Genomic DNA, 14,540 nt, shown 5'->3' on the forward strand with positions numbered 1-14,540 from the left:
TCAAGTTCTCTTCTGAATTTTACCAAAGAACGCACTTCAATTCTAATTTCTCCCGAGAAAAAAATCTTCCACATCAGTTTTAAGTTCCCTAAAGACATAAAGAAATTTAAAGTTCTATTCTTAATTTTTTCCGTAGTAAATAGAAAAAGCTATACCATAGATGTGAATATTTTCACGGAAGATAAAAAGATCTAGTTCAATTTTTAATTTTCAAAACGAAGTGATGAAAAGTTCAAGTTCTCTTCTGAATTTTCTCAATGAAAAACAAATTAGTTATTGATCATTTCTATTTTTCCAAATAATATAAAAATTTTCCACTTTAGTTCAGATCTGTCTCGAAGAGATGAAAAATTTAAAATACTGTTCCAAATTTTTCACAGAAGACAAAAAGTTCAAGTTCTCTTCTGAATTTTACCGAAGAACACAATCCAATTCTAATTTCTCCACAGAAAATAAAAATCTTCCACTTCAGTTCTCTATTTCACAAAAACATAAGAAATTTAAAGTTCAATTCTAAATTTTTTGGTTGAAGATAGAAAAAGTAATACCATGCTTGTGAATATTTTCACGGAAGATAAAAAGTTCAAGTTCAATTTAAAATTTTCTCAACGAAGTGAAGAAAAGTTCTAGTTCTCTTCTGAATTTTACCAAAGAGCACTATTCAATTCTAATTTTTCCAGAGAAAATAAAAATCTTCCACTTCAGTTTTAAGTTCCCTAAAGACATAAAGAAATTTAAAGTTCAATTCTAAATATTTCCCGTAGTAAATAGAAAAAGCTATACCATAGTTGTGAATATTTTCACGGAAGATAAAAAGTTCTAGTTCAATTTTCAATTTTCTCAAAGAAGTGAAGAAAATTTCCAGTTCTATTCTGAATTTTCTCAATGAAAAAGAAATTAGCTATTGATCATTTCTATTTTTCCAAATAATATAACAATTTTTCACTTCATTTCAGATCTATCTCAAAGAGTTGAAAAATTTTAAATACTGTTCCAAATTTTTCATGGAAGATAAAAACATGGATTCTCTATTTCACAAAGACATAAAGAAATTTAAAGTTCAATTCTAAATTTTTGATGGAAGATAGAAAAAGTAATACCATGCTTCTGAATATTTTCACGGAAGATAAAAAGTTCAAGTTCAATTTAAAATTTTTTCAACGAAGTGAAGAAAAGTTCAAGTTTTGTTCTGAATTTTACCAAAGAGCACTATTCAATTCTAATTTTTCCAGAGAAAATAAAAATCTTCCACTTCAATTTTAAGTTCCCTAAAGACATAAAGAAATTTAAAGTTCAATTCTAAATTTTTTCCGTAGTAAATAGAAAAAGCTATACCATAGCAGTGAATATTTTCACGGAAGATAAAAAGTTCTAGTTCAATTTTCAATTTTCTCAGCGAAGTGAAGAAAAGTTCAAGTTCTATTCTGAATTTTCTCAATGAAAAAGAAATCAGCTATTGATCATTTATATTTTTCCAAATAATATAAAAATTTTTCACTTCAGTTCAGATCTATCTCGAAGAGATGAAAAATTTCAAATTCTATTCCAAATTTTTCATGGAAGTTAAAAAAGTTCAAGTTCTCTTCTGAATTTTACCAAAGAACACAATTCAATTCTAATTTCTCCAGAGAAAATAAAATCTTCCATTTCAGTTCTTTATTTCACAAAGACATAAAGAAACTTAAAGTTCAATTCTAAATTTTTTGGTTGAAGATAGAAAAAGTAATACCATACTTGTGAATATTTTAACGGAAGTTGAAAAGTTCTAGTTCAATTTAAAATTTTCTCAACTAAGTGAAGAAAAGTTCAAGTTCTCTTCTGAATTTTACCAAAGAACACAATTCAATTCTAATTTCTCCTGAGAAAACAAAGGGGCAAATAAACACACATCCGTAATCTTTCTTCTGGCAAAAAATACAACATTCCACATTTTTGCAGATAGGAGCTTGAACGATGTACAGTAAGGATATCTGATATGCTGAATCTGATGGTGTGATTTAAATTAAGATTCTATTAGGGGTTTTTTCCGTTTTTTGAAAATAAGGCAAGTTTTTTCAGGCCCGTAACTTGTGATGAATGTGAGTAAACTTGATGAAACTTACATATTTAAAATCAGCATAAAAATCCAATTCTTTTGATGCATCTATTGATATTAAAATTCCATTTTTTAGAGTTTCGGCTTCTATTGAGACAAGTCGTCCTATCTTATTTTTCTATGCAGAAATAAACTTCCGGAGTAAGGAAAAGTTGCAAAGATTGATCTTTGGTCATGAGAATTTGCTAGCAAAGCCAGTTCAGCTTTCCATTTGATATTCGTAACTAGTAGCAATGTATTCTTGAGAAGACAAGAATAACCCAGACCTGTACGGGCTAGTAGAAAGTGCTAGTTCTGGCTAGTAGTTTCTAGCACTAGATTCAAATTATAATGTTCATTACTGAAATTAATTTAAATTAATTTCAGTAATTAATTAATTTAATTAAATTAATTAGTCTCAATTTTTTTTCGACTCTAGCGAAAACAAGAGTGGACTTGCAGTTTTGGAGTACACCTTGATAAATTCAATTCATTTTTTGAATTATTTTGCTCAGTATCTAGAATATCGCTAGTAGGGCTATTGCACTAAGTGTTTCTGGCCTTATTTACGATGAAAATATTGTTCTTCAGCTCGTTGGGCAGGTGGAAAAATACTGATTTAATACATGCAATAGATTAGGTAGTGTCAATACCCGGTCATAGAATACCAGTGGGAAAGTCAAATCGTGTTTCTGACCAATCACAGCGCGTAATTTTTAGGACTGTAAGCATATTTTGACATTTTAAGTTATGTACAAAAAGCTATCATCTTGGAAGTTATTAATGTAGTTGTTAAGCAGAAAATACTTCATCAAACGTTTATATCTTCGCTCAAGGTTGAATGGAGTTATGGCTTGGGGGATGAGTCCTAAAACTATCTGAATTCATTGTGAGGAGGAGTCATAAAACCCCTGGAAGTCATTGGGGGGGGAAGTCATTGAACTCTCGGTAACTAATTAATTCATTAAACTTCCCAAAAAAAATCACACGGAATCTCCTCGCTTTTTGAACGAACACCATGTAAAGAAAAAATCAAACGGCTTAAAACAATAGAGCCCCCTCAAACCCCGTAAAGTCATTTTAAAAGGTCATTTTAAAATGTCATTTTAAAACAATTATTTATTTAACAGAAATCTTCGCCTTCAATTGAACGGAAAAAATATAAGAATTATTTATTTAACAGAAAGTCTCGCTTTTTTGAACGAACACCATGTAAAGAAAAAATCACACTGGCTTAAAACAACAGAGTCCTTCAACCGTAACTTTTAAAATCAAGAGAATGTAAAAGTTACAAGGTAACCGCCGGCCCCTTTGGGAGCATAGATACCCTTTGTGGACCGGGGTGTTCCTTCGGGGTTGGGGTGGGGGGATCGGAGCCCTTTGGGGTTGTGGTAAGGGACCTCACGGCTAAACCATGACAAAGCACTACTCTCGTGGAACTCAATTCCCATTTAACTCAACCCCCGTGCAACTGAATCCCCCTTGTAACTGAACCTCTGTGTAACTGAAACTCCCGTGCAACTGTATCCCCTTTAACTGAACCCCCGTAAAACAACAGAGTTCTTCAATTGGAACTTTGAAAATCAAGAGAATGTAAAAGTTACAAGGTAAACCACGGCCCCTTTGGGAGCCTAGAGAACCTTTGAGGACCGGGAAGCTCATTCGGGGTTGGGGTTGGGGGATCGGAGCCCTTTGCGGTTGTGGTAAGGGACCTCACGGCTAAACCACGACAAAGCACTACTCTCGTGGAACTTAATTCCCATTTAACTCAACCCCCGTGCAACTGAATCCCCCTTGTAACTGAACTCCTGTATAACCGAAACCCCCCGTGCAACAGTATCCCCTTTAACTGAACCCTCGTAAAACAACAGAGTCCTTCAAACGGAACTTTGAAAATCAAGAGAATGTAAAAGTTACAAGGTAAACCACGGCCCCTTTGGGAGCCTAGAGAACCTTTGAGGACCGGGGGATTCCTTCGGGGTGGGGGGGGGGGGGGATCGAAGCCCTTTGGAGTTGTGGTAAGGGACCTCACGGCTACACCACGACAAAGCACTACTCTCGTGGAACTCAATTCCCATTTAACTCAACCCCCGTGCAACTGAATCCCCCTTGTAACTGAACCCCTGTATAACCGAAACCCCCGTGCAACTGTATCCCCTTTAACTGAACCCTCGTGCAACTGAACCCCTCAAAACACTTTTCAGCCATTTCTTGTTAATTTTTTTATTTCTAAACTATTTAAAATTGACAACACTGTGCAAACCAAAACACTTTTCGGTCATTTCTTGGTAAAATTATCCAATCGCTAATTACCCCTTTTTTCTCCACCTTCAAATGTTCCTTTAGTCATTGCTCAGTTAACACTAAGATGTAAATTGAGTAGTCCTCTCGCAATAACAAACCAAACCAGATTATACCCACTTAACCAGATCAAAAATGGCGGTCACACTAACTTGATTAGTAATTGGACTTTCAGTCCTACATTCACGGGTTTCTGCAAAGTGCAATGGACTTCATTGAAAGAATACCAGTTTAAAAAAAAAAATTAATAAACATGTATCCATGAGTTTGACTTCCAAAAAATCGATGTCACAATAGAAAACCCGTCTCTTTGAAAGGTGTAATGACCTGTAGAATAGGACTACCAGAAAAACCTGTTTGTACGGGGGCGTACGCAAAATGGTAGGGTAGTTACTACTAGTATAGTCCCTACTCTGAATTCAAATCTTGATAAAAACTTCAGAGGCGGTATTTGGCCCTTAAGGATATAACATTATGAATAGGGCACATGGGCACATTTGCGCTTAATAGGATAAGTACAAATACTCGTGTGAATTACCAACATGTTTCAGAAGGCTCTTTAATTTTCGTAATTATAGTTAAACAAGATTAGAAAATCCAGTGTTTGGATTTGACTTGATTATTTGATTTGTTAGTTTCTTGTTTAAAATAATGGGTCATGGGTCATGAAACAGGTTAAGAACATATATCGAAAAGACTATACATGATAGTAAAAACGAAAAATTCTGAGGAGAAAAAGAAAATTGATACAATGCAAATTACTGACCAGTGAAAAGGAGACCCTTGCCAAAATGTCTGCGATTCATTCATGGTAACATTTCACTGGCTGAAAATATTTCTTTTTTATATTTTTTATTGTTATCTTTTTTTTCGTTTTCCCTCTCATTTTTCATTTTTCCTATTTCATTCATTATAACATTTCACTGGCTGAAAATATTTCTTTTCGAGATTTTTATATCGTTATCTTTTTTTTCGTTTTTCCTCTCGAGAGAGAAATTGTCACTTTATTGCAAAAACTTGTTTTTCATTTCTTTGAAAGAACTAATTACAATGTCATTTTCTGTCATTTTATATACTTATACACAATAAAAAATTTGTTGAAAAGCAACTTTTTTTATTTTTAATAAGGTAGGTAAGTTCTTGTAAGATTATTAAAAGAAAATAATAATAAAAACCACACATATGTAAAAAATTTATCAGAAGGATTATCCCCCTTGGAGGTACAACCCTCGTCCATAATCGAACACTCAGGAGACAAATAAAAGCGCTGAGGTTTTGGCTCACTTTACACAGGCGACACTACTGAAAAAGAGGTTGAATTAAAAAAAGTCAAGTTTTCTTAACTTGTCTTTATGTTTAGACTTGTTTTTAAATCAACAACTATTATTTATCACATAAACTCGTATTAAAAGAAAAACACGGACTCACATAAGTGAGAAAAACCGATGTATGTTTGGACTTGTTTTTAAAGACAACAACTATTATTTATCACATAAACTCGTATTAAAAGAAAAACACGGACTCACATAAGTGAGAAAAACCGATGTATGTTTGGACTTGTTTTTAAAGACAACAACTATTATTTATCACATAAACTCGTATTAAAAGAAAACCACGGACTCAAACATAAGTGAGGAAAACCGATGTATACTATTGTGTATGTCCGTGGTTATTGTGTATTTATGCTACTATATATCCGTTTTAAAACTAACAACTATAATGTGCAATCAACAACTATATGTGAAGGCATGTATTTGGTAAAAAAAGAAGAAAAAACAGATTTCCTAATTTAGCAATTCAGAAAGATAATTACTTGAACGAGGCCTTGACCTTACCCTCTCCAATCACCTAGGGCAAAGAGTACAGACAAACACAGTCAACCAAAAGAAGAATCCATGGACATGGAACATCGTATTTATTAAATATAAACCATCGTAAACTCAAAACTAAAAACACCTCAATTCTAATGAGTTTTTTTTTATCCTATGTGATATCTTTCAATATTTTTTCTTTTTATAGCATTTGGTTGTTGTTTTTTTCATCTTGTTTCTTGTGCTTTTGTGTTTAATTACTTAATTTAGTTTTTTTTATTATCTAATATTTTACATTTGATAAAATATTCTGGATATGAAGCCAAAATATTCAGACTTTTATTAATATTTGTGTTAAAAGTTCTGTGCGCTTATTTTCACAGTTCATATTCTTAATTAAAAGCTTTTCCCGTTATTATGCTTTCAATTTATTTCATTATCAAATGGAAAGGTATTATGATACAAAAGATTATTTAAAGATATGAATGAATGAAATTAGAGCACATTTTTTACTATGGAATTTTAGGAAAGTAATTTTCTTCTTTTTTTTGTTAAGACTTTAAGAAAGAAAAAAAGTACCTACAAAGAATCTAGAAAACTTACAAATTGTTTTCTTTTTTATTTCTTTTTTCTCAAGTGAAATGAGGACAAATCAATAACAGCCTAAAAAAAAAAAAAAAAAAAAAAAAAAAAAAAAAAAAAAAAACGCTTCAAAGCTGTTCATTTGTTTGTATATACCTATTAAGTTTCCATATCTTTTCCCTTTCATTCTACTGTCCATAAAATCCCCCGGAAAATTACTTTGAAGTGTCAAGGACCGCTACTACTACTGCTAACAACTCACCACAGCACAAAACCACCTGAGGCCAACACAGACACGCACGCTCCCCCTCCATCCCAATCTATATGAAACCCCCCTCTTTACAACCTCCCAGGAAGTTCCCATTTCCTTTAAATCTTTCTTTATAGGCTCCTTTCACCCCAGACGAGGATGACCTGCTTTCCGTTTAGCCCTGAACGGTTGGTCGAAAAGGAGAATCTTCAGCAATCTGTCATCCTTCATCCGCAGAATGTGCCCTAGCCATCTCAACCTTTCTTTCTCAACCTTTCTAGCCCTAGAAAGTGGGATTGAACCATATTTTTCGTACAGCCTACAGATTGAAATACGATCAGTCTGCCGGTAATCCGGAACAATCCGTATGCAATTTCTCTGGAAAACATCTAGCAAATCTTCATCCACTTTTTGCAGCACCCATACTTCAGAGCCATTTTTGACCACTGTCGTCACTGTAGCTTCTAATATTTTAATCTTGGGTTGCAGACTTATCTTCCTGTTCTTCCAAACTTTTTTTAACTGTGAAAAAAGCACTGAGCCTTGGCTCTACTACTTTTATGATCTTCACTGATGCCATTGTCTTGACTAATAATGCTACCCATGTATGTGAAGCTGTGAACCAAATCAAAATTTTCTTTATCTAACTTCATCTTTTCATCTTCACTAATTCCTAGCCTTAGTGACTTAGTCTTCTTAAAATTTATTTTCAGACCTATTCTAGCACCCTGAACTCACAGAACCTCTAAAAGCTAATTCATTTTGCTCACACTTTCATCTAGGATACTAAAATCATAAGCATAATCTAAGTCCAGAAGAGATTTTACTCTCCATTGGATTCCGTGGTCTCCCATGGCTTTCTCTGTGCTTCTTAAGACAAAATCCATCAAAATGATCCACATAAAGGGGGATAGAACTCAGTCCTGCTTAACTCCTGATTTAATACGGAACCAGCTTCTAACCTTATTTCCAACCTTAACCACAGCAGTGTTATCCTCGGACATAGCACTAATCCCTTTAATATATTTGTCTAGTAGACCATACAAGCATAAAACCTTTGCTAAAGCTCTTCTATCAACAGAACTGAACGCTTGCTCATAATCTATAAAACTGAGCACCAAAGGTACTTGATAACTCAATTTTCAATTATTAGCCTACGAGTGAAAGTTTGGTCAACACATGCTCTATCTTTTCTAAAACCAAACTGTTCTTTTCTTAAAACTTTGTCTACAACATCTAACAGTCTAAAGTGTATCATGTTGGTTAGTAATTTGCTACCTACAGAGACCAGACTACTGCCTCAATAATTACCACACTCACTCTTATCACCTCTCTATATTTCAATATTTTACTATTATGCTGTCTAGCTGCATCTTCCAGATCCTTGGCAAATTTATCCATGGCATCCACTTCACACTTCTTTAGTTCATGTTTTAATACTTTCGCCGCTTCCTTTACATACATTTTGTTATAAAATGATCAATCACTCATATACTTTTTCTTTAAGCCTCTTCTCATCTCTATTAAATCTAAAGCTTTGTAACAAATATTTCTAGCTGTGCTCCTAACTTCCTTCCCTAACATAACACCAGCAACTTCACAAATTGTTTTCCTAAAATTATTCCATCCATCTTCCACACTGTCAAATTTTAAACTTTCCAGTTTATTATTCAAGTGTTCCTGGAAATCAAATTCTCATTCTGGAGTCTACCAATATCATAACGTCCTGTGAGGTGGTTACCCTTCCAAAATTTAAGCTGTAAATTAACCCTAGACAACAGCAGATGGTGACCTTTACAAAACAGCTCTCCAATTTATCCTAGTATCTTGTATTGATCCTACCAATCTTTAGCTTAAAATACCATAATCAATAAGGTCTGATGCCTTACCATCATTTAAATATCATGTTAACTTATTGGACATTTTATGACCAAACACTGTACTTGTTATAACTAGATTGATTTGCTTGCGAAATTGCAACAATCTGTAGACATTACTGTTTTCTTTTGCTAAACCAAAATTACCTAAGCTAGAAGACCATCTATCACTATTTCTACAAAACTGGGCGTTAAAGTCTCCTAAAAAAAAAACCATATTTCTCCCCGGGACACGGTCTATGTGCTCCTGTAACTGTACGTAAAATTCCTCCGAATCACTAGTATCTCCGGCAGTCGGTTCTACTAGGGCATATACTACTATAACTCATACCCTGAAGTTTTTAGTCATAAAATGAGTGATAAGTATACTATTATTAATACCTTCCCAGTCTAAACAAGACTTAGCACTTTCCTTATTCATTGTGAGTCTTAGTCCCTGTCTATATACCCCATCCTTCCTTCCTGAGTAAACAAATTCTGTATCACCTAAGTTCATGCTTCCTACCGCTTTCTAGGGCTATAAAGAAAGAAAGGTTGAAACGGCTAGGGCACATTCTGCAAATGAAGGGTGACAGATTGCCAAAGATTTTCCTTTTTGGCCCACTGTCTAGAGCTAAACAGAAAACAGGTCGTTTGCAGTTGGGGTGGGAGGATGTCATAAAGAAAGATTTAAAGTAAATGAAAACTTCCTGGGAGGGTATAAAGAGGGGGGCTTTGAATAGATTGGGATGTAGGAGGAGTGTGCATGGCTGTGTTGGCCTCCTGTGTCTTGAAGCGGTGGTAAGTTGTTAGTAGTAGTAGTAGTTACTTGTATTGAGAAGCCAAATACCCTAAGATTGTATAACCAGATGAAAGTAGTCAATGGAGAAGAGTTTTACTTGAGATTGAACCTACCAGGGAGGTCACCTAACTGTATGTTACAGGTGCGAGCAAAGTATGTGCCACTGTGTAGGGAACCTTGGATTCATATGACAAAGATGGATGGTGTGCTTACTATCTTTTTGGGGAGTTTAGGGATTATCTGGAAAAAATTCTGAGTAATTGCCAAAGTTTGGTGAATTTAAGGAATAGTTTTTTGAGGGGATGCACCACTGCTCTCATGTATTTTTGAGACCTCTTCTAGGGACCTAATTACTGTAGAAAGTTTTGTGAAAAAGCTTTTAGAGACAAGGAAGATATATTTCCAATATGTTGAGTGTTATTGTTCAATTTTTTTTCAAATTTGTTCATTTCTTTTGAATATATGGCCACTGATATATACACACACACACACACATATATATATATATATATGTATATATATATATGTATAAACATATATATATATATATATATATATATATATATATAACCTTGTTTAAACTTAACTTAAATCATCTTAACTAATTGGTTTTACTAATTTATTTTCACAGATCAAAGTGGCAAAAGGGAAGAAAATGTGGTACTGCCCTAAAAAATTCATAATTAGGAAACAAAAAAAGTCTTAGAAATGATGGATTTTGAGCAAGAATAAACCTAAGGTGGGTCCTGGATGCAAAAAAAGTTTTTGTCTTGATGTATTTGATGATTGTATTTGATCTAGGATGTCCCTAGGATAGACGGATAATAGACTATCTATCAACAAGTGAAAATAACATCATTTCCTCAAAATCCTCAAAATTATGCCAGCTTTGCCTCTCACTCTCACTATCTATATTGGCCTTTTTTTTACAATTTGTCATGGCTTGATGGCAACTTTATTTTAATTCAAAAAGCAGCAGATTCAAAAGTAATTTTGATGTTTATTCCAAAGGCCAAAAATTTTGGAAATCTAATCTGTGTGTATTCCAAAGGAAATATATATATATATATATATATATATATATATATATATATATATATATATATATATATATATATATATATATATATATATATATATATATATATATATATATATATATATATATATATATAAATATATATATATATATATATATATATATATATATATATATATATATATATATATATATATATATATATATATATATATATATATATATATATATATATATATATATATATATATATATATATATATATATATATATATATATATATATATATATATATATATATATATATATATATACATATATTACATGTTTCATTTTGCAGTTGCTTTTTTTTAGGAATCTTGAGGTCTCGGACAAGTTATAATAATGATAGAATTTTGCTTTTTCGAATATTCTGACAGTTTTCCACTGTGATTTCGTTTAATACTGGTATTTTTAGTGTATGATGATTGTACTTCACAACTTACCAAGGAACAAATGTTGTTTTTTCACCATACCTTTACAGTCTCCAGGTAGCTTAGCACTGCCAGATTTTGTTGAAGTATTTTCGGGACAAACCATGCAGGCTAATTTCCCCTCCTCTGACTGGAAAGTTCCTTGTGGACACGGAAGACAGACCTCAGTAATTACGTTGAAGTAAGTACCGATCGGACATAGAACTACAAACAGGGAAACTAATTATTATAGTATTATGACACAGAATGCTTATAATTGATTTGATTATAAAATAGATTAATATTAACTTTTTTAATAGTGTGAAATATATTTATATTTCAATAACAACAGGCTTAAAATAACAACACAATAGAATAAATAATGACATTTTACAGTTGTTTTTACATAGAATCCAAAATTGGAAGATTGGCAACTCCCAGTAATTCCAGTAGGGATTACTACGCATGTCTGCTAAATCAACAAAAAAAAATCAACAAATCAACGTATTTCTACTAAATCAACAAAATACATTTTTTGACTAATTAGTCATTTAGGTGAAAACTCTCAGAATTCTTAATTATTTGTTTACTTCAAAGGAGATCTGCTGTAAAACGTTTTTGAAGATTTTTACTTTAATTGACAACTCAAAAAAATTGAAAAAATGTGACTCAATTATGAGATTGAGAACTCAAAATTCAAGATCTGAGGTAATCACTTAATCTACATTTAACAATCTGGAATAAGTAAGATATAAATAACACGAGAAACTATGAATTTCGAAATATGGCTCCGAATTGATAAGAAAAAGAGAATTGTTCAGTATACTCCTTATTATTCAGTTGATTCTAATACATTGTAGCCGGCCCTAGATTGGTGTTTCTTAACCTTTTTATATCAGCTTCTAGAAGCTCAGCTTCTCGATTTATCTATCAACAAATGAAATGACATCATTTTTATATAATCCTAAAAAGGGCTTTTGCCAGGTTTGCCTCTCAGTCACTCGAAATATCTGTCATGACTTTTTCTAAAATTAGCCATGGCTTGATGGCTGCAACTACATGATTTCAATTCAAAATCTCAACGGACTCGGTTCCTTTCGACAGAAGAGCAATGAATTTTGAGTTGGTAACCCAAAACGAGAGGGAGAACTCAAAATTTAAAAATCTAATGTAATCACTTAATTTAAGTTGAATAATGTGGAATAACGAAAGGTCATGGAAAAGGACTTAGGAAAAGGGATTAGGCCTTAGGCTAAAAAGGGACAAAAGGCCTTAGAAAAAGGGATTTCCTAAGGTATGGGAGGTGTTCAGTACAGGAACTGACTCAAGATCACAAACAAAGCCTCTACAGACAGTACAAACTGATTAAGTCATTTCAATCTATAATAACTAACTAACTAAAACTAACTAAGAACTCACCGCAGCACCCAGCCGCTTGAGGCCAACACAGCTATGCACGATCCTCCTCAACCCCAATCTATTCAAAGCCTCCCTTTTTACACCCACCCACGAAGTTCCCATTTCCTTTAAATCTTTCTTTATGACGTCCTCCCATCCCAGACGGGGACGACCTGCTTTCCGTTTAGCCCTAGATGGTTGGCCGAAAAGAACAATCTTCGGCAATCTGTCATCTTTCATCCGCAGAACGTGCCCAAACCACCTCAACCTTTCTTTCATTATAGCCCTAGAGAGCGGTATCGAACCACATTTTTCGTATAGCCTATTGTTTGAAATACGGTCAGTCAGCCGGGTACCCAGAACAATGGCCTCACTTTATTTATTTTATATTAATTTAAAAAACTTTTTCTGCAAAACAAGTTTTTCAAAGAAAAGTAAAGAACTCCATTAAACAAGAAATGAGCAAAAATGAAATCAAATAATCTACCAAGCGTGAAACGACCACAAATCAGCATCGATAAATAAATAAAACCCAAAACGAACAGAAATTACAATAAATAATCGAGTCAGACTCAAAGGGGGCAGAAATTAGCATAAGTTGAGCTGAAAAACCCTATGCCTTCCCAAGGCTAGAACAAAATTTGCACTTTACTGAAAAAAAATAAATGTTTTTACTTTTATAACTTCAATAAATCAAATAATTTTAGCATTTTGATTACTAAATATCAGTATATGTATATTAAACAGACAATGCATATTCATTTGTATTTTTTTCAGTAAAGTGTAAATTTTGTTCTGGCCTTGGGAAGGCATAGGCACTAGCCCTTTCAATTTCCAATTGAATGAGTCCTTTTGAAGTTTTACGACAACCCTTTAGGAGAATAGGTCTTTTGAATTTGCTTGAAGCTACAGCAATTTGAAATATCATATGGAATTTGCGTAGACATATAGCAATTTGAAATATCATATGGAATTTGCTTGAAGCTATAGCAATTTGAAATATCATATGGAATTTGCGTAGACATATAGCAATTTGAAATATCATATGGAATTTGCTTGAAGCTATAGCAATTTGAAATGTTCTTTGTCAGTAGATTTACGCAATTTCAAAGTTCAATGTCTTTTTTAGTGATAAACCAAAACCACCAGGTAATTAGGTTAAATCCGTGGTCATTCATCTGTAAGTTGATTAGTAGGTTTTTTGTTCTATTCTATTTTCGTTTAGTGATTGGAAATTTTTTTAATGCTTTTACAATCGGATGTGTTTGATTAACCTTTGCAAAAAAAAGGGGTAATGGGATTTGCGAATTGGAGGAGATGCCGTAATTATGTACTGTATAATACACAAGTGATGTTTTGGAGCGTATTGTCAATTTAACGAGAAATGACTGAAAAGTGTTTTGAGGGAGATGGGATGAATGTGTATTGTATAATACACAAGTGATGATTTGCACAGTGTTGTCAATTTTAAATATTTTAGAAATAAAAAATTAACAAGAAATGGCTGAAAAGTGTTTTGAGGGAGTTCAGTTGCACGAGGGTTGACTTGCACGAGGGTTCAGTTACATACGGATTCAGTTACACGGGGATTAGTTAAATGGGATCGAGTAGCACGGAGGTTCAGTTGTACGGGGTTTCGGTTATACAGGGGTTCAGTTACATGGGGTCGGTGGTCGTTATAATACACAAGTTCCATTTGAACAGTGTTGTGAGCTCCCCTACCACACGCCCAAAGGACTCCGATCCCCCCATCCCAACCCATGTATTAGCGAAGTTACTCTGTGGTCGTTATAATACACAAGCTTTAGTTTACGAGATTTGTGAATTTTTCGCGAAAAGATACTTGCGTAAAGATATTTCGTTGGTTAAGAATGCCTCACGGGTAATTAAAGAATGAGATGCTTGCATCAACAATACAAAGAATAAGCTCAGATACTTTATAGATTTGACGCTTACAAGAGACATTGCTAGAAGG

At 33.3% G+C, this 14,540-nt stretch overlaps 1 protein-coding gene across 3 annotated transcripts in view; it reads right to left on the reverse strand.

The window, feature by feature from the left end:
* Positions 1 to 14,540, reverse strand: part of LOC148944648 (sushi, von Willebrand factor type A, EGF and pentraxin domain-containing protein 1-like) — a 190,846-nt gene that overhangs the window by 18,048 nt on the left and 158,258 nt on the right. For all 3 annotated transcript variants that reach the window (XM_089099709.1, XM_089099710.1, XM_089099711.1), the window contains exon 17: positions 11,231 to 11,392. In XM_089099709.1, the coding sequence (XP_088955835.1) occupies positions 11,231 to 11,392 (162 nt within the window). The remainder of the gene's footprint in view (positions 1 to 11,230; positions 11,393 to 14,540) is intronic.

The sequence above is a fragment of the Artemia sp. Qi Xiang Cuo genome, chromosome 14 (genome assembly GCF_049724085.1).
Source record: "Artemia sp. Qi Xiang Cuo chromosome 14, ASM4972408v1, whole genome shotgun sequence".
NCBI lineage: Eukaryota > Metazoa > Arthropoda > Branchiopoda > Anostraca > Artemiidae > Artemia > Artemia sp. Qi Xiang Cuo.